General features: G+C 40.0%; 1 protein-coding gene across 3 annotated transcripts in view; it reads left to right on the top strand.

The window, feature by feature from the left end:
• The first annotated feature begins 9,424 nt into the window (after positions 1–9,424).
• The window catches only part of DHX40 (DEAH-box helicase 40), a 46,626-nt gene continuing 35,005 nt past the window's right edge, over positions 9,425–21,045 (top strand). The window contains exons 1-7 of one of the 3 annotated variants that reach the window (XM_043902844.1): positions 9,425–9,677; positions 10,531–10,698; positions 13,021–13,166; positions 14,581–14,700; positions 14,903–15,130; positions 15,354–15,420; positions 16,336–16,467. In XM_043902844.1, the coding sequence (XP_043758779.1) occupies positions 9,566–9,677; positions 10,531–10,698; positions 13,021–13,166; positions 14,581–14,700; positions 14,903–15,130; positions 15,354–15,420; positions 16,336–16,467 (973 nt within the window). In that variant the 5' untranslated portion in view covers positions 9,425–9,565. The remainder of the gene's footprint in view (positions 9,678–10,530; positions 10,699–13,020; positions 13,167–14,580; positions 14,701–14,902; positions 15,131–15,353; positions 15,421–16,335; positions 16,468–21,045) is intronic. The other 2 variants (XM_043902846.1, XM_043902845.1) reach the window with 2 other exon arrangements.

Here is a 21,045-nt window from a genome sequence, read left to right on the forward strand (position 1 = left end):
TGTGCCATGTAATAGGACCTTGTTGTTTGTCTACATTGCTCTTTTTAGATAGTATGTAATAATTGGAAAATACAGTGAAAAAATTGAAAAACAAAAAGTTGAAAAAATTTCTCAAACGGAACCTATCACGGATTTTAACTGCATAATTTAAAAGTGTAAATCTCTACTTCTGCTACATTTTTCTCCCATGAAGAAATGATGCTTGAATAATCGGACATCTATATGAAAAAATAGAACCTTGACTTCCCTAGTGTTCCAGTGGTTTAGAATCCACTGGACAAGGGACATGGGTTTCATCCCTGGTCTGGGGCGATCCCACATGCCACAGGGCAGCTAAGCCCAAGTGCGCGCCACAACTACTGAAGCCCGCACCCTCTAGGGCCCATGTGCCACAGCTTCTAAGCCCAAGTATCTAGAGTCCGTGCTCTGCAACAAGAGACACCCCTGCTCACCACAACCAGAGGAAGCCCACTCACAGCAATGAAGACCCAGTGCAACCAATATTCAAATAATTAATTAAATTTGAAAAAGAACCTGACCCATATCTTACACAAAGATCAATTTCAAAATGGATTATAAACCGAACTACATAACCTACAACTATAAAAACTCTAGAAGAAAACACATGAGAAAATCTTTGTGACCTTGGATGAAGCAAAGACTTCTTAGGTACCACACCAAAAGTGCACACACACACAAATTTGGTAAATTGAACTCTATCAAAATTAAACACTTCTCTCTGAAAGATACAATTAACAAAATCAAAAGGCAAGCCAAAGATTAGGTAAAAATGTTTGCAAAGCATATATCTGATCAAGGACTTGAATCCAGAATCCATAAGGAATTCTCAAAACTTAATAATAAAATAAGTAACCTCTCCCTCCCATACACCAGTGGGCAAAAGATTTGAACAGATATTTCACCAAAGAAGATACACAGACTATAAAGAAATACATAAAATATTGTCAATATCATTCCATAGAGATATGCAAGTTACAACCACAATGACATCTGACTACTACCTATTAGAATGGTAAAACAAACAAACAATCAAATTGACGATATCAAGTCCTAGCAAGAATGGAAAGCAACTGGAATTCTCATATATGGCTGGTAGAAGTGCAAAATGGATCAGTCACTTTGGAAAAACGGTTGGCAGTTTCTTGTAAACATACATTATCATTTGACCTAGCAATTCCATTCCTATATATATAGGAATGGAAAAAATATAATTATTTCCATTATATAATGGAAAAAACAAAAATATAAGGACATTCAAAAATATGCATGCCAATGTTTATGGTGACTTTGTGCATAATCACCAAAAACTGGAAACAACATAAATTTCCTGAGTTAATGAACTGATAAATTGTGATACATCCATAGATCAAAATACTACTCAACAATAAAAAGGATTACATTATTAATACACACTACAACTGTATTCAACTATAGCTGAATCTTAAGGTAATTATGCTGAATGAAAGAAGCCAGACTAGAAAAGAGTACATACTGTATGATTCCATTGATATAATATTTTGGAATAGGCAAAACTATAGAGGCAGAAAACAAGTGGTTGCCAGCATGCAGAGGTGAAGGAAGTGACTGACCCACAGACGAGCACAAGGGAATTTCTTAGAATAATGTAACTATCTTATATCTTTACTATAATGGTGGTTATATACCATATGCACTCATCAAAAAATGCATACAGCTATACACCAAAAGGGTTTACCTGGTGGCTCCAAGGTAAAGAATCCACCTGCAATGCAGGAGATGAGGGTTCGATCCCTGGGTGGGGAAGATCCAATTGAGGAGGGCATGGCAATCCACTCCAGTATTTCTGCCTGGAGAATCCCATGGACAGAGGAGCTTGGTGGGCGACAGTTCACAGGGCTGCAAAGAGTCAGACACGACTAAAGTGACTGAGCATACGGGCATGTATACACTAAAAATAATACTTTTTACCATGAAGAAATTAGGGCTCAATAAAATCTACCACATCCCCAAAGTCTTATACACAGGCTCTATCACAGATTTTAATGGTCATGTTTAAGAAGTATAATTCCTCTCTTTCTCCTATGAAAAAATTGTATCATAACTGAGAAATCAATGAGGACAATAAAACTTTAAAAGTTAGAATGTAAAATACTTGTGATACAAAATCTCTGTGCTTTGGAATAAGTAATATTAAATATGTACAGTATTTAAATGTTTACTTATGTTAGCAATTTCAATCTTTTTTACTTTTTGATTTTGTGAGTTGAATGTGAATAAAAGGTTTTGCTTTTGTTTTCTTCCTAGAGATATAGTACTGTTTCATTTTTTTCTTCAAATAATGTTGATGCTGGAGTTTCTCAAATAAACCCAGCTTGCCACCTTCAGGCAAGTGAAAGATTTACAGAGACGATCACCAGAGATAAAACATTAATTTCGCAGATTTCTCAATCATCCATAATTAATAATATCTTGGTCACCCTATTAGTGTCTTTGTGAGATTTCCTCTACCCAAAATCTTTCCCTGGAATTTACTGAAATCTTTCCAACTTTCAAAGCTCAGCTCAAATAGCATTAACTCCAAAAAATTTCTGATCACTCTAGCTAGTTTTTCCTCCTGTAATTATTTATCTCGTATGTGTATTTTAAGAGATTATACACATAATCTCTTATGTGTATTTTATGCCTCTGTATGGCTATTAAGAAGGGTGAATAATATGGCTGTGCTTTATAATACTTATTGAATGAACACACGAATGAATGAACAGAAAGAGTACTCTGAGCTTTTTTAAAAAATGTGTTTATTTATTTTTGACTGTGTTGGGTCTCAGTGGTGGCACGCAGGATCTTCATTGTGGTGTGTAGACTCCAGTTGTGGCACATGAACATGTGGGATCTTAGTTCCCCAACCAGGGACTGAACCTCCGTCTCCTGCATTGGAAGGCGGATTCTGAACCACTGGACCACCAGGGAAGTCCCTCACTGAGCTTTTGTTTCAAAGAGCTTCTGTTGTATTGATAGAATAATGGGAATGCCACACACTCATGCACGATTATTACATGTGTGTGTAAAGTATCAATTTTCATTGACAATGACTAAATGTGTCACAAGTTTTATTAGCCTCTCTATGAAATAAAATTTAAAACAAATTTCTCTGGCCATACACAGCATGTGGCAAGTTAGTTCCCCAACCAGGGATCAAACTCTTAATCCCTGCATTGGAAGCACAGGGTCTTAAAGACTACCAGGGAAGTCCTGCAATTAAATATTATTATTGATGAATGATTAATGACTGCTTGGTAAGTGGCCTCATGATACTTATCAAATCTTAATATATGTCCACTGAAAAAAGAACAAGGAAGAGAAGAAAGTAGGATGATGATGTTTTTTTACTTTTGAACTGAAGGGTTTGGTTCAGTTCAGTTCAGTCGCTCAGTTATGTCTGACTCTTTGCGACCCCATGGACTGCAGCCTACCAGGCCTCCCTGTCCATCACCAACTCTCAGAGTTTACTCAGACTCATGTCCATTGAGTCGGTGATGCCATCCAACCATTTCATCCTCTGTCATCCCCTTCTCCTCTTGCCTTCAATCTTTCCCAGCATCAGGGTCTATAAGTTCAATGGTATGGCCATCTAACTGTTTTCCTCCAAGTGCCTAAATCACTAACATCTACAGGAATGTTAATAGAATATGTAACAGTGGCATAGGGTCCACTACCTCACTCATAGGAAAATTCTCTATTGTTTCTGTCTAACTCTGCCTGGTTTAGGGAGTAAGGTTCTTCTTCATGTCTCCATTCCCTGCAAAACATACAAGCTTCCCTCTCACTTTCCAGGCCTACATGCATCCAGGACTGCTAAGTGACTAACTGGTCATAGTTTTGGCTTTTAACTTATTTTTAAAAGAGGAATGGTCCATACTTCAGGTGGCTCATCTTGAATGCCTGCTACTAGGACTTTCTAGTGAAAGATCCTCTTTCTCTTGGTTACTTTGAGGGCTCCTTATTCCTTCAATCAGTTCTTCCTTTCTCCTTACATTCTCTCTTCTCTCTGACCTCTTGAAGCTCAGTCTTACCTGCCTGAGAAAAGCAATAACCAGTTCTTCCAGCATGCACAGAAAGCTCTGATCTAGGCCTCTAGGTCAGCTGTGTACTTATATCTTTGTTTCTTCTCTGGTGAGGACTGGAGCAGAAGAAAAGTCTGGTTTACAAGAAAGACAGAAATAAAGGAGAGAGACACAGAGGAACAATCAGATTCATATTTGGGGATACAAATTTGTCACAAATGCAGATGTATTACACCTACTTTGATTACAAGTTTGTTCTCCCTCTTCTAGTCCTGCCTTCATTCTCAAGACGTGAACGTACTTTTTCTCCCTCATCACGACCTCTGTGTTTCAAGTCTCCTAAACACCTTGTAATTATACCCCCAACAATTTCAGTGACCGTGAATCATCACACATACACTGTATCAGCAGCATCTTTTTCTGATTATTTTCTCTCCTTTCATTTACCTTACTTGATTCTAATCAAACATCTCCAAGTGCATTAAGTACATTTTTCAGTGTTCTCTCTAATTCTTTCCCCACCCACTTACAGTCTGGCTCTTATCTACTTCTCTTTACCAAAACAACTGTTGGTTTGGTCAAATTCATGGATTAAAAAAAAAATCCATGGACTTTGACACTATCGATCACTTTCTTTCTTAACTTTCTGTTGTGATTAACATTCAACATATTGCCATTTGTCTGGTGTTTTTGACTTTCTGGATTTTACTGTATTAATATCTGTGATAATTTTTCTTTCTATACCACTTGTTTCTTTTAAATTATAATCATGGTTCTCTACTCTCGTTTCTTTCTTAAAAGGATTTAAAAATTGTGTGTGTGTGTGTACGTGTGTGTGTTAGTTGCTCAGTCCTGTCTGACTCTCTGCGACCCCATGGACTACAGCCCTCCAGGCCCTTCTGTCCATGGGATTCTCCAGGCAAGAATACTGGAGTGGGCTGCCATTTCCTTCTCCAATTTAAAAATTAGATTCCATTTTTGTAAGTCTTTTTTTCCCCCTGCACTAAGGATTGAACCTGAGCCCTCTGCAGCAGAAGTGTGGGGTCTTAACCACTGAGCGCCAGGGAAATCCCTGTAAATATTGAATACTGAGGCTCCTTCCTGTCTTTTGAATGCTCAGAAGTACATTGTATGGATTCAAGAACATTTTGACAGACTGCTTATGAGTCAATAGCAGCAAGGTGCAAGTCACACTTCTCACACTTTTTGGAATATTATTTCCTTCAGGTTTTTCTTGTGAGCCAAAGATAACAGGAAGTAGAGTCAATGTTGTTGGGAATGCTGACTTTTCTTTGCAGATTCAACCCATGTATTTTCTATTTTCAATCTGTACTGGTATCTTACTTGCCATTATAATTTGTAAACTCACTGAGCAGGAAATAACTGTTGATCTTTCAATACGAAATAACCCTGACCACATGGTTATTAATGGTAACATGTTTTAAATGGCCTTGGTTTTAAAATCAATATTGTTAAACAACATTTGAGCTTTTTCCTTTTTCTTATTCTTGGCTTGCAGGTTTTATTCTGGATCCTCTCATTAGGTGATTCTCATGTGAGAATGAAATAATTTTATAATAGTTGATTTACAAACATTGGAAGAAAATATATTAGCCACCAAGATTTAGGTAATTCCATCTCCCATTACAGTATAATGGTTATTAGTGTGGCTTTGAAACCTAGTGCTATTACCTCTTTGTTTTGTTATCTTGGGCAAATATGTGAGCCTTGATTCCCATATATGAAAATTAGTGATAATTACTTTTATGGGTTTTTGTGAAGAATAAATGAAAAAATTTATATTAAACGTTTGACTGCTAAGTGCTCAATAAATGGTAACTGTCATTGGTCTGAGATGATTCTGCTCATTTTCTTAGAAAGTGACTATTTTCTTAAAAAGATTTATTTCCTCATGGCTGCACTGGGTCTTTGTTGCTGCGAGTGGGCTTTCTCCAGCTGCGGTGAGTGAGGGCTTCTCTCTAGTTGCTGTGTGTGGGCTTCCCACGGCAATGGTTTCTCTTACTGAGGAGCATGGGCTCCAGGCTCTTGGGCTTCAGTGGTTGCAGTCACAGGTTCTAGAACACAGGCTCAGTAGTTGTGGCACGTGGGCCTACTTGTCCCGAGGTATGTGATCCTCCCGGATCAGTGATGGGACCTGTGTCCCCTGCACTGGCAGGCAGATTCTTTACCACTGAGTCACCAGTGCAACAAACAGATCATTCTGTCCTTTTTGAGATTGCACCTAAGTCAAAATCACTGCAGATGGTGATTGCAGCCATGAAATTAAAAGACGCTTACTCCTTGGAAGGAAAGTTATAACCAACCTAGACAGCTTATTAAAAAGCAGAGACATTACATTGCCAACAAAGGTCCATCTAGTCAAGGCTATGGTTTTTCCAGTGGTCATGTATGGATGTGAGAGTTGGACTGTGAGGAAAGCTGAGCACCGAAAAATTGACGCTTTTGAACTATGGTGTTGGAGAAGACTCTTGAGAGTCCCTTGGACTGCAAGGAGATCCAACCAGTCCATCCTAAAGGAGATCAGTCCTGGGTGTTCATTGGAAGGACTGATGCTGAAGCCGAAACTCTAATACTTTGGTCACCTCATGCGAAGAGTTGACTCATTGGAAAAGACCCTGATGCTGGGAGGGATTGGGGGCAGGAGGAGAAGGGGACGACAGAGGATGAGATGGCTGGATGGCATCATCGACTCGATGGGGATGAGTTTGAGTAAACTCCGGGAGTTTGTGATGGACAGGGAGGCCTGGCGTGCTGTGATTCACTGGGTCGCAAAGAGTCGGACACGACTGAGCGGCTGAACTGAACTGAACTGAACTGCATTTTGTACTCTTTTGTTGACTACGAGTACTACTTCATTTCTTCTAAGGGATTCTTGCCTGCAGTAGTAGACACAATGGTCATCTGAATTAAATTCACCCAATCCGGGTGAGTCACCATAGAGAAGGCTGAGCACCAAAGAACCGATGCTTTAGAACTATGGTTCTAGAGAAGACTCCTGAGAGTCCCTTGGACTGCAAGGAGATCAAACCAGTCAATCCTAAAGGAAATCAATCCTGAATATTCATTGGAAGGACTGATGCTGAAGCTGAAGTTCCAATACTTTGGCCACCTGATGTGAAGAGCCGACCCATTAGAAAAGACCCTGATGCTGGGAAAGATTAGAAGGCAGGAGGAGAATGGGACCACAGAGGATGAGATGGTTGGATGGCATCACTGATTCGATAGACATGAGTTTGAGCAAGCTGTGGGAGTTGGTGATGGAGAGGAAGGCCTGGTGTGCTGCAGTCCATGGGGTCTCAGAGAGGTAGACACAACTGAGGGACTTAAAAACACCATCACCAGGGAAGCCCCAAAAGTGACTTATCATGCCCTGTATTCACCAATACCTTGCCTATACTACAAATGTATTTTTGCTTTTTTGTGGTTTCTTTGATTTGTGATAGTTTAAATTTCTAGCAGAATATAGGATGTTAGGAGATTCCTTTAATGGATGAGAGAAACCTGGGATGTCCTTCTACAGATTTATTCCTGTAGAACTCAGGTTTGGAGATACAAAGTTATTAGAAAGTTGCTCTCACTCAAAATCTGATAAACTTGCATTTTAGGAGATGTTTATCAGTCCCATTTAAGAGGAGTTGGTTTACATGTATTTTTAATGAGTATAGCAAAATCTTAAGGTCCAATGACATCTTTTGAAGCCTAGTCAGATAGGAGAGTAGTGACCTCTAGTTAATGTAAAGTGATAATTTGAGTTGTCTTCGGCAGTAAGTACTGGTTAAGTCTTTTTCCAGTGGTCATGTATGGATGTGAGAGTTGGACTGTGAGGAAAGCTGAGCACCGAAAAATTGACGCTTTTGAACTATGGTGTTGGAGAAGACTCTTGAGAGTCCCTTGGACTGCAAGGAGATCCAACCAGTCCATCCTAAAGGAGATCAGTCCTGGGTGTTCTTTGGAAGGAGTGATGTTGAAGCTGAAACTCCAATACTTTGGTCACCTCATGCGAAGAGTTGACTCATTGGAAAAGACCCTGATGCTGGGAGGGATTGGGGGCAGGAGGAGAAGGGGACGACAGAGGATGAGATGGCTGGATGGCATCATCGACTCGATGGGCATGAGTTTGAGTAAACTCCGGGAGTTTGTGATGGACAGGGAGGCCTGGCGTGCTGTGATTCACTGGGTCGCAAAGAGTCGGACACGACTGAGCGACTGAACTGAACTGACCGGTTAGGTCTAACAGCAGGAAGAGTTGGAAAGTCCAAGAAATAATCTTCTTGCACAGCTTTTGTTACAATTGATGCCACTTACAAAATTTCAAGTTTCTATAACAGAAAGACCTGCTTCACAAAGTACCTATGCTGAAAAAGTTACCCCACCATAATCGTTGTATATGTGTCTAACTTTTCAGTTCTTGTGGTTTCCAAGGAATCAACAACCATTAAAATGAGCTCAGGGGACTTCCCTGACAGTCCAGTGGTTTAGACCCCTGGATTCCAGGGCAGGGGGCACCGGTTTCATCCCTGGTTGCTGAACTAAGATCACACAAGATGCCCGTGGTGCAGCAAAATAAATAAATAAATGAGATTAACGTCTCTGGAAATCAAATTATTCATCCAACCATCCAGCAATTTCAAAAAATATTGACAGCCCACTTTGAAACACTTTGCTGGGTCGAGTGTATCACAGTTTTCTAATGCTGCTGCCCTGCGTCTAGCTGGGGGAAATATAATTTAACATGCGGGGTCCTATGTATGTTCACAGGGTCCCCGATGAACAGCGTGGGGAGCCTAATTTTTGACACTACAGAACAAGAAGTTCAGGCGTGTCACTCAAACCCGTGTGCATTTGCAAGACATTTCAGGACGAGCAATTGTGGCTCAGCTCGTAAAGGATCCGCCCGCAATGCGGGAGACCTGGGTTCGATCCCTGGGTTGGGAAGATTCCCCTGGAGAAGGGAACGGCTAACCAGTCCAGTATCCTGGCCTGGAGAATTCCATGGCCTGTATAGTCCCTGGGGTCGCAAAGAGTCGGACACCACTGAGCGACTTTCACTGAAGGTGAGAATATTGTGGAATGCCGAACGCTAGGAAAGATTTCAGCTCCTGACAAAGGGTCACATCACGCTAGGTGTGTGACGGTTGGATGCGTCTGCAGCGACCACTGATTCAAAAAAGGCGTCTCCCGGTCCTTTTGCGCACAAGCGGAGACCCTAGACCGGGCCCTCCCGGTCATCGGGGCTGGCTTTGCGCGCGGAACCGCAGGGCACGCAGGCGGCGGGCGGGAAACACGCGGGGGACAGCGCTCCGCTTGGCGCCCGGGCGGGCGGGCTCCTCGCGCCACGTCATCGGGCGGTTCCCCCTCCCTTCGCCCGAGTCGCACGCGCGGAAGTAAACACCGCGACGTCATCAGGGCGCGTCTTCGCCTCTCCCCGCCCATCTCCCCAGGACCGGTGGACGTGCTCACCTCCGCTCGGGGCCAGGTCTATGTCCCGGTTTCCCGCCGTCGCGGGCAGGGCGCCAAGGCGACAGGAGGAAGGTGAGCGTTCGAGAGACCTCCAGGAAGAGCGGCCTTCGGCAGGTTCCGTCGCGGATAGAGGTGCGGTCCGCGGGACTCCGCGGAGGCCAGCGGGAGTGGTAGCACGGGGCTTTGGGGGGGAGGTGGGGGGGTGAAAGTCCTCCTGAGACAGGCGGAGAAGAGGAGGCTGCAGGCTGCAGCCTTCCTGTCACCCTCCACGCCGGAGGCGAACTTTGCGTCCAGAGAGCCACTTTGGACTGGAGAGGGGCGGTCCCAGACCTAAGTTGGGCGAAAACCCTGCTGGGGGGCAAAAAAGTGCACCCCAACGCCGGGACGCGTCCTGCTCTTAAATAGGCTCAGAAAGCCTTTGTTCTCTACCCACCCGTTCCCCCTCCCACCCCTCCGCCCCTCCGCCGGGCCGCCAGCCTGCCTTTGGGTACGGTATGAAGGGAGCCAGTTTCCAGGAGCCAGTTTCCATGGTTACCCACCACTTGGCCTTCTGGGATATCAGTCACTCTGAACGGGGACCTAACTTGAACCGTGAATCAGAAGCAAATACAGGTGGCTTTTCATTCAGCTGAGAGTTTTCTGCCCTGTTCCAGTTTTGGGGTCTATTATTTAATAAAATTGGGTTTTGTGCTTCTGGATAGGTATACCTGCAAATATATTGCCTTGTGCTAGGCTTACTTTGTCAGATACTTTGAGTCATGCATTAAGAAATGCTCAAGTTGATCTCACTAAAAAGTTGCTCTGAGCTTAGAAACACTCGCTCGCAAATGGGATGTAAGGGATTTCACCGAGAAGTCATGGGTTGATTCTTTCCAACCCTAAAATTCTATTGTCATTCTCTTTTTCAGTTTTGGGAAATTGAGATATCTTTACAGGCCTTTTAATTGTACATCCCCCGCCCCCCCGCCCCGCCCTGTCATTACAGAAGAGAAAGGATGCACATCACAGGAGGGAGGAACTACTCCAACTTTTCCCATTCAGAAACAAAGAAAAAAGCTTATTCAAGCTGTGAAGGACAATTCATTCCTTATTGTTACTGGAAATACAGGAAGTGGTAAAACAACTCAACTCCCAAAATATCTATATGAAGCAGGTAATTTTATTCTGGGATGATATTGGGAGCATTTAAAAAAATATCCTTTTAAAAGCTGATAGGACTTTGTATTACATAAATGCCTATCATTTATTTTACAGTCCGATTCTTCTCTTGGCACACTGTCCTTGTATATTTCGCTTTTTTTATAGTCTTATTTCAGATTCAGGAATTAGTTGAAATGGCATTTTCAGTTACCATAATAATTCCAAATAGAATTATAGGTAGATATTGATTCTCTGCTGTAGAGTAGGTTGTCTTGCAGTAGACTGTTGAACGTTGGGTATTGAAATGATTTTCAGGGGAAGGGATATATTGATATCTGTTGCTGACATTACTATTTCTGGGTTCTTTTTCCAGAGTGATATCAGATAACTGTCTATTCCTTGATTTTTCCAACACCAAGCCAGCTAACAAATTACCCTTACAGTGTCTTTCCTTTCAATATGGTAAAACTTTATATCATTAGGTTGGTATACAGCAAAATTATGTTGGATATTCATAAAAATTTCTTAGCTTACATATTAACTTACTCTGATAAATCAGGTCTTTTAAGATGCTATCTGTTGGGCTTCCCTGGTGGCTCATTTCTCCAAAGAAGACATACAGATGGCTAACAAACACATGAAAAGATGCTCAACATCACTCATTATTAGAGAAATGCAAATCAAAACCACAATGAGGTACCATTACACGCCAGTCAGGATGGCTGCTCTCCAAAAGTCTACAAGCAATAAATGCTGGAGAGGGTGTGGAGAAAAGGGAACCCTCTTACACTGTTGGTGGGAATGCAAACTAGTACAGCCGCTATGGAAAACAGTGTGGAGATTTCTTAAAAAACTGGAAATAGAACTGCCATATGACCCAGCAATCCCACTTCTGGGCATACACACTGAGGAAACCAGATCTGAAAGAGACACGTGCACCCCAATGTTCATCGCAGCACTGTTTATAATAGCCAGGACATGGAAGCAACCTAGATGCCCATCAGCAGATGAATGGATAAGGAAGCTGTGGTACATATACACCATGGAATATTACTCAGCCGTCAAAAAGAATTCATTTGAACCAGTCCTAATGAGATGGATGAAGCTGGAGCCCCTTATACAGAGTGAAGTAAGCCAGAAAGATAAAGAACATTACAGCATACTAACACATATATATGGAATTTAGAAAGATGGTAACGATAACCCTATATGCAAAACAGAAAAAGAGACACAGAAATACAGAACAGACTTTTGAACTCTGTGGGAGAATGTGAGGGTGGGATATTTCAAAAGAACAGCATGTATACTATCTATGGTGAAACAGATCACCAGCCCAGGTGGGATGCATGAGACAAGTGCTCGGGCCTGGTGCACTGGGAAGACCCAGAGGAATCGGGTGGAGAGGGAGGTGGGAGGGGGGATCGGGATTGGGAATACATGTAAATCCATGGCTGATTCATATCAATGTATGACAAAACCCACTGGAAAAAAAAAAAAAAAGATGCTATTTGTTGGGCTTCCCTGGTGGCTCAGTGGTAAAGAAGCTGCCTGCCAAACAAGAGACATGGATTGGATCCCTGGTCTGGGAAGATCCCACATGCAGTGGAACTGCTAAGCATGTGCCACAACTATTGAACCCTTGCCCTAGAGCCCAGGAGCCGCAACTCCTGAAGCCCTCACACCCTAGAGCTTGAAACGAGAAGCCCATATACTGCAACTGGAGAGGCGTTCCTGTCGCTGAAACTAGAGAAAAGCCACGCAGCAATGAAGACTCAGCACAACCAAAAATAAATAAATAAATAAATAATTTTTTTTAGAAAGATGCTGTTAAGACATACCACTGTTTTACATCCTATTAGTAAAGGAAAAAATACCATCAGTTATAAGATGCATTTCGCTTTCAGAGATACTAAAATGGTAGAACCTGTGAAAAGTGGTATATTTAAGCTTCTGTGGAAAAAGTAAATCTATTTTAGGAAGTGTGTGGAATTTTACGTCTTCCTAGAGGTTAAAAATTCTTGGCTTATTCTTTAGAGTAAATCTTAAGACTGAAATTGGAAAAAATCTAATTAAAATATGTACATTTAAATGGTTGTTAATATGTATTCTTAAGTATGTGAGAATGGTTATTATATATATGTGTATGGTTATTGATATATACTCTTATTTTTAATTAATACTTAAATTTCCATGGTGCAAATGTAAGACAATGTGTTGTTAATTTTGCAGAGTTTTCTTTTAGAAACTCTTGAACAGTTTGTATCGATTGAGCAGAAACAGTTTAATGGGAATCAGTGGTTAACATTTTTGTGTTTTTCACCTCTGGATTTGGTAGGATTTTCACAACATGGTATGATTGGTGTGACCCAGCCACGAAAAGTAGCTGCCATATCTGTTGCTCAGAGGGTTGCTGAAGAAATGAAATGCACATTGGGATCCAAAGTAGGATACCAAGTTCGTTTTGATGATTGCAGCTCCAAGGTACCAAAGTTCTGTGTGTGTTTAGTTAAGTAGTGTAAAGTTATAGAAAGAGTGGGAAAAGTTATGGAAGATTTTGACTTCAAAATTTCATTTGCATTTTAAAGAAACAAAGCCTCAGATTAGAATTAATTTGTATTGCCCATTATTAATGTCTTGTCCTGGGTGCCTTCCCTTTTCTCCTTTTCTCCCTTCTCAATTAGTTTTGTGACAGTTGTGTTGATTTTTTCATAGGATTCCCTTGTGCATTTTAGCTGTAACAGTTCTTGACATGTAACTTACATTTGTGTTCTTTGAAAAGACATTTTATTGTAGTAATATATACATAAAATAAGGTTTACCATTTTTAGTATTTTCAGATCACATTTAGGTAAACATGCAATGGCATTAAGTACATTCATAGTGTTTTGTAACCGTTACCACTCTCTATATTTTCTGAATATTTTCACCATCCCAAACAACAGTGCTGTATCTCCACATTCCCATCTCCCCCACCTCCAGAAGTCCCTGGTACCATCTTTTCTGCTTTACATCTCTATGCATTTCTATATACTTAAAATGTGGGATCATGCAATGTTGTGTCCTTTGTGTGGCTTATTTCATTTAGCTATTTTCAAGATTCATCCATATTATATGGTTGAATTCTTGAAGTCAGTGGAAAAATGACAGTTAACAAACTTATTGAGCAAATATTTGTTGAGCATCTTCTGTATTTATGGTAATAGTTCATAGCCACAATTTATATCCCCTCAGGATTTCTGAATCCTGAACCAGATGCAAAATAATCCCTGATTTGCTTATGGTCCCTAATAGGAATGGCTAGCAATAGTGGCACAGAATAACTCCCCAAAATACTGTCTTTGCATTCCTGGTGGTCCCTGCTGAGATTTTTGTTTTCTCCTTGCCTTGTTTTACAGATAGCTCGGGTTGTTGACTCCTTTTCTCACCTTCTTTTAATGCTAGTTGGCTGATCCTATTTTTGTTATAGGAAAATGGTCAGGGAGGAGTAGCATAAGAATGGTGCCGCCTTCCTTTTTTTCCTAAGTTCTCTAAAACAGCAGCTGAGACGGGGGCAAATCCCATGTCATTCTTGTTTCCCACAGCTTGCTCACCAGAGGTCACTGCGTTGTCTTAACCACTTTCCACTGACTTCATTGTATTTCCTTATTGTTGCTTTATCCCAGAACATTCCCCTTAGTTTTCCTGCCTGTGTAGGTCACAAGTTTCGTAATTTACCATCCATGTTATTAAAATATATTATTAGGCTATTTTATGTACTCTTTTATTTAGTCAGATTAATTTGATCCCTTGATGTCTGTACATTTGAGGGGAAAAATTTAATTTGCAGAACAGGAGTGCATTTCTGTGATTTTTATTTTTATGTGTATGTTAATATACTCTGCTGTTTGAACATTAGGAAACAGCAATCAAATACATGACTGATGGATGTTTACTGAAACATATTCTGGGAGATCCAAATCTTAGCAAGTTCAGTGTCATTATTTTGGATGAAGCCCATGAGAGAACTCTAACTACAGTGAGTATTTAACTTTATTGCTTATTTATTAGATAGTTTTATTTCTTTGGGGGTAGCTTTGTACCGTACAGTGAATTGCCTTCCCTTCCTTACATTTTAGTCGATTAAAATATGAATCCTTTGATTAAGGAGAGCAAAATCCTTAAAATAAGTTGGTTGTTATGTACACTTGTGACTTATTAGAAATTTACTTTTCTTTCAGGACATCTTATTTGGTTTATTGAAGAAGCTATTTCAGGAGAAGTCTCCCAACAGGAAGGAGCATTTAAAGGTCGTAGTGATGTCAGCAACAATGGAATTAGCCAAGCTGTCTGCATTCTTTGGAAATTGTCCAATATTTGATATACCCGGAAGGCTTTATCCAGTCAGAGAAAAATTCTGCAATTTGATTGGTCCACGAGATAGAGAAAATACTGCATACATTCAAGCGGTATTACTTGGCATCCTTTTTATGTCTTTTCTGTATCTGTGATTCTAGTTGACTGAGTAGTTTGATAATTCATTTTTTCTCTAGTATTTTAGCAGCAACCTTCATAGGTCCTAGGACTTTTGAGAATCAGATTTAATTTTTCTGTGGACCTGAGGGAGGTGGTGGTAGTGGTGGTGGGGACTTTATCTCCACTAGCACTTTATGCTTGTGTTTCTTGCCCTAGATTGTGAAAGTGACCATGGATATCCATTTGAATGAAATGGCTGGAGACATCTTGGTTTTTCTGACTGGTGAGCATTCAGTACCAGGTTTAAAAACGAGGGGAATATAGCACCACACTACTGTGTACTTTTGTTGGAAAATCTAGGCTCTACTCATTTTATCCTAGCCTTTTATGGTTATCTGAGTAGTTGTAGATGTTGTATCTTTTATTGGATATGTAAGATAATTCTACACTGCCCTGAAAACCACAAGTCTCCTTAGTAAACATATGTAAAATACACTGACCTTTTAGTAGGAAGATACTAAATGGTAAAATATTAATATTTTTATTACCGTATATAGAACTGTTAACCACTAAACAGTCCTGGATCTGAATGACTAATTTCATTATTTCAAAAGACATCCTACTGGCTGCTTTCTTCTTTGAGTGGTGGGATGGTACTGTGTGGTAGCAGTGCATAAGATGTGGAATCTGTGTCTCATAGGCATGCTTTTTTGGATCAAAAATAGAATAGTTAAATCTCAGACTGGTGTGATTCTTCAAGTAGCAGCATTCTGCTAACAGATCTGAGTCATTTCATGGCTCACCTCCTACACTGCCTGTACTAATGTCAGAAGTGAGACATTGTAACAATCTCTTAGCCTTTTTAAGGAATTTTAAGTATTTTTAACATCAAATGCAGTATCCCCTATGGTAATGATTAACTTTATTGACTCTTCTTCAAATACCATGTTAGCAAGATGAAAGACTTGATGACTGTAAATGTTTTTATTTCTTTAGAGATTTAAATTCCTTGGAAACTGGGATTTCTTGTATTTTTAATTTTATGTTGGGATTGGCTACAACTTGTGTTCATCTACTTTAGATCAAATGAGATATTTAAAATATGCAAAACTAACATAAATCTAGAAGGGTTTTTCTTTTTCATTCTTAAATAATTTTGCTGTTCAGTTGCTGACATTATTTTCTCCCCTCATTTCAGGTCAGTTTGAAATCGAAAAAAGTTGTGAGTTACTTTTTCAGATGGCAGAATCTGTTGATTATGATTATGATGTCCAAGATACCACTCTAGATGGCTTGTTAATATTGCCCTGTTATGGATCTATGACAACAGGTAATTCCTCACTAGAACAGAAAATTTGATTTTTAAAGAACTTTATATTGAATAATCTATTGGATAATCACATGTTTACAGATACAGTGTGCAGACAGTAAGTGTTTAGGTCAAAGAATTTCACAAAGTGAACTCACCTTTGTAACCAACAGCCCAGATTAGGAAGTAGTGTTTGGAGAATCATCCTGCATCCCTTGAGAGACATATTGAAGCCTTTTCACATTCACTTTTCCAAGACTTTGGTCATCTATCCCCCTTACTGTTGTTAAGAGAGGTCTGTGTCCTCTCCCAGCAAAACAAAAATATTGTCATTAATTTTTTGAAATGAGGGCTATAATTCCTTGATAGTAGTACCATAAATCAAATCTAATTTGCCACTGCCACAGAATTTCTAGGAATCTTGTATATCCAGACATAACAGAGAGAGTGGATTGTTTTCTTTTTATGTAGCCACGCATGCTAATATACTTTTCAAGTATGATGTAGTTCTTTTTTAAGTTCAGAGAGCAAATTCTAACTCTGATCATTCTATTTGTTCATAATAAATGTTACTGAATGAGGTTTAGAATTTGTTTTGTATAACTATTGTATTATGGAATTTGACTTGTAATACGAAAGGGAAGTTAACCTGTAGTCTCCTATTTGGACTTTGACTGGGATTAGCATTTATGTAATGCAAACAAGCATTTGAATGTTTTTATATTCTATGTGTAGTTTTGTATTTGTTGAGTAGGTGGTTCTTATCTGTATATTAACAAAAGCAGTTCAGAAATGTATGTGTTGGTAAATAACCATAGACATACCATTTTAGAAATTCCTTTTGTGATGGTATTGGGCCCTCGCACTCAACATTGACATCTATTTTAGATTATTACATCTTGAAGGGAATTCGTAGGGTCATTGTTAGGTATTTAATTTGTTTTATTATTTTGGAGATTTTATCTACTAATTCTTTTATAATTTACTTTGTAATTGATAAGATAATTCAAAACCTGGTATAGTTGCTTTGTGTTAATTGTTAATAATACATACATACTTCTTCCGTATAAAGTAAAGAAGTCATTCTTTCTATCTTATTGCCACATTGAAAATAATTGTTCTTTATCTGCCATTGCTTCTTGCTTATCTTCCTGAGATTCAGTTTTTATACTATTAAAGCTTGCTAGTGACCTGTTCCTCAAATCTCATGGCATTTTTCTATCAGTTTTATTTTGATTTTGGGTTCATAATAAGTCTCCTTAAATGCTGTTGTGTAGGATAGTTATTTGGTTCTTCTGACCACTATTTCCGTAAGTCTGTTGCCTTACCACCCTCCCTGGCTTTTGTTCCCCTCTGAATATGACTATTTTCTGAGGTTTCTTCCTTAGCTTGCTATTTTCTTAGAATTCTCTGTTTTGGAGAGGTTGGCTTCTAGGATTCACCTGTCACTTCTTTGTGATGACTCCTGAAAGCTGTCTGTAGTTCAGTCTCCTGCACTCCAGGCCTCCTGGGTCTCACAACGCTTTCTGATGTGTTCATCATCTCCTAGATCATACAGTCCAAGCGCGTGGCAACTCCTACAGGTTTTCTTTTGCCTTTATCTTCACCAGAGCCTTCGTTTTTCTTCTTTTTTCCCTCATTGCCATTAGAATTGGGATCCTCAGTTTGCTTTCCTGGGTTGTTAACACATCCAGCTAACTGATTTTCCCTGATTCAATTTGCCGTCCTACCTGCTGTGGTAAATACCATCTTCCAGAAGCACAGCTCTGATTGTGTCGGTCTCCTGTTCAGTACCTCCAGTCATTTCCTATTGCCAACTGAATTAAAATGCCAGCTTAATAACTTGGCGTTCATTTTCCTTCCAATTTGACTTTAGCCAGCTTTCAGCCTTAAATCCCAGTGTATGTGATTTTCTTTGTTGGTGTGTATCAGTTCACTTCAGTTGCTCAGTTGTGTCCGACTCTTTGCGACCCCGTGGACTACAGCACTCCAGGCTTCCCTGGCTTTATCACCAACTGCCGGAGTTTACTCAAACTCATGTCCATCGTGTCGGTGATGCCATCCAACCGTCTCATCCTCTGTTGTCCCCCTCACCTCCTGCCTTCAATCTTCCCCAGCATCAGGGTCTTTTCCAGTGAGTCAGTTCTTCCAATCAGGTGGCCAGAGTATTGGAGCTTCAGCATCAGTCCTTCCAATGAACATTCAAGACTGATTTCCTTTAGAAAATCAGTGACTGGTTGGACCTCCTTGTAGTCCAAGGGACTCTCAAGAGTCTTCTCCAACACCACAGTTCAAAAGCATCAATTCTTCAGCACTCAGCTTTCTTTATAGTCCAGCTCTCACATCCATTGACTACTGGAAAAACCATAGCTTTGACTAGATGGACCTTTGTTGGTAAAGTAATGTGTCTGCTTTTTAATATGCTGTTTAGGTTGGTCAGAGCCTTTCTTCCTAGGAGCAAGCGTCTTTTAATTTCATGGCTGCAGTCACCATCTGCAGTGATTTTGGAGCCCCCAAAAAATAAAGTCTCTGTTTCCATTGTTTGCCCATCTATTTCCCATGAAGTGATGGGACCAGATGCCTTGATCTTAGTTTTCTGAATATTGAGCTTTAAGCCAACTTTTTCACTCTCCTCTTTCACTTTCATCAAGAGGCTCTTTAGTTCTTCTTCGCTCTCTGCCATCAGGGTGGTGTCATCTGCATATCTAAGGTTATTGATATTTCTCCTGGCAATCTTGATTCCAGTTGGCGTATATAGGTAAATGGTAAAGATGTGAAATTGGGTTTGAGTAGAGCCATTACTGAAGGGTTTTGTTTATTTATTTTAGTTCCCTTCTGGTTCCAGGGCACTGTAAGGTGAGCTACTGGTGATCCATTATGATCATAACCATATTTATTGTAGCAGTTTATGACAGTGCAAAGAGGCATTCAGATGGAGCCAATGAGGTACTGAGTAATGGGTGAGATGGAGTTTGATGAAGTAGAGAGACAGTAGCAGGTTCCTGGGATCTAAGGCTTTCTTTATAAGCCTAGTAAATACAACATAGTGCTTAGTTTCTTTGTTATTGCTACTTTGGGTTGTGGGGAGAGACCTTAATACAATGTTATTTCTTTTATTTCCTATTAGCCTGAGGAACAGAAAGTTTGCATTTGGGAGTGAGGAGAGGGAAGAAGGGTTTCCTGCCTGTAGCCTGGAGTGAGGGGTTTCCATAGGTTTAGTGATGAGGTAGACATTATGAGGTGGATATTTTATATTTGCTCTTAACTTCTGAGCTAGCCGTGAGTGTGGCTGTTTTAAAGTGACATCTTTAAATATCTCCCTGCTTGACATAAAAAATTCTCATCTGTCAAATGTGAAGAGGTGCTGAGGTGTTCCTTCTACTACCAGGTCATACGACCCTGCTCACTGGGCTGAACTCCCCCTGACCCCCACCCCTTGTGGTGTTCACTCAGGCTCAAAATGTAAGAGCTATTTTTGATTTCTTTTCCTCTGGCAACATTTTTGTGATTTTGTGTTTGCTCCTTCCTGAACTTGAACTCCTGCTTTCCCTTTTATTCTCCCCCCTCACTGTTCGAAATTCTGCTATTTTGTTTCACAAGTGCAGCCAACTCCATAAAAACCCTTCCTGCTTTCCCTCCTCACAGCTGGCTTTTATCTCTTCTTTGTTTGAACCTCATTGTGCTTTACTGTACCTCTTGTGGCATTTAACACATTTAACTTGTGTTACGATTGTTTCATCCCCTGTATGAGATTGTGAACTTCCTGAGGACAAGTACTCTGTATTGAAAAAGTCCTAACTAAATGTTTGTTAAATTGAGTTCCAGGTTTTTCACTTTCTGCTTGATATTCTGTTATATAAATGTCTTGTACCAAACTCAAGAATAAGAACCTTATTCTTGTTTCTCTCAAACCTTTTCTCTCTTTTTACTTCCTCCTTTTTGTTCAGGTCTTGCATTCCTTCATGTTTGTTGTGCATTTAGGGAAAGCTAAGTGAAGTTGCCCAGTCGTGTCCGACTCTGCGACCCCATGGACTATAGCCCACCAGGCACCTCAGTCCATGGAATTTTCCAGGCAAGAGTACTGGAGTGGGTTGCCATTTCCTTCTCCAGGTAGGGAAAGCTAAACCCCTACTAAAATTTATGAACTGAAGTATACTTATTGCTTCATAAGTGACAATTATTTGCATTGAATTAGGCATTTTTAGCACTGAAGTAATTCTCTAATTCAGTGCAGAAACCTTTTGTGGAGGGTGGGAATCTTAGATTTTTTTTTTAAGTATTAAAAGCCATGGCTGTTTTTCTAGAAAAATGCACATATACCCGTATATATATATATGTATATATATATGCATAATCAGATTTCTTTATCTTACAGATAGAGGCTAAGTGCTGTTCCTGAGGTCACATGGTGAATCTACATTTGGTTACTGGTTATTTATTCAGTAGTGGAGGATCTAACAGTACATGTGTTTCCGCAATAGATGAAGAAAAGGAGAGGAATTTTACCTTGGGATGGTGTACAACATTTTAAAAGAGGAGAAACTGCTCATTTAGATTATTGCATACATCCCAAAATAGTTTTTTCTCTTCTGCTTACGA

Source organism: Cervus elaphus, chromosome 5, assembly GCF_910594005.1.
Source record: "Cervus elaphus chromosome 5, mCerEla1.1, whole genome shotgun sequence".
Lineage (NCBI taxonomy): Eukaryota > Metazoa > Chordata > Mammalia > Artiodactyla > Cervidae > Cervus > Cervus elaphus.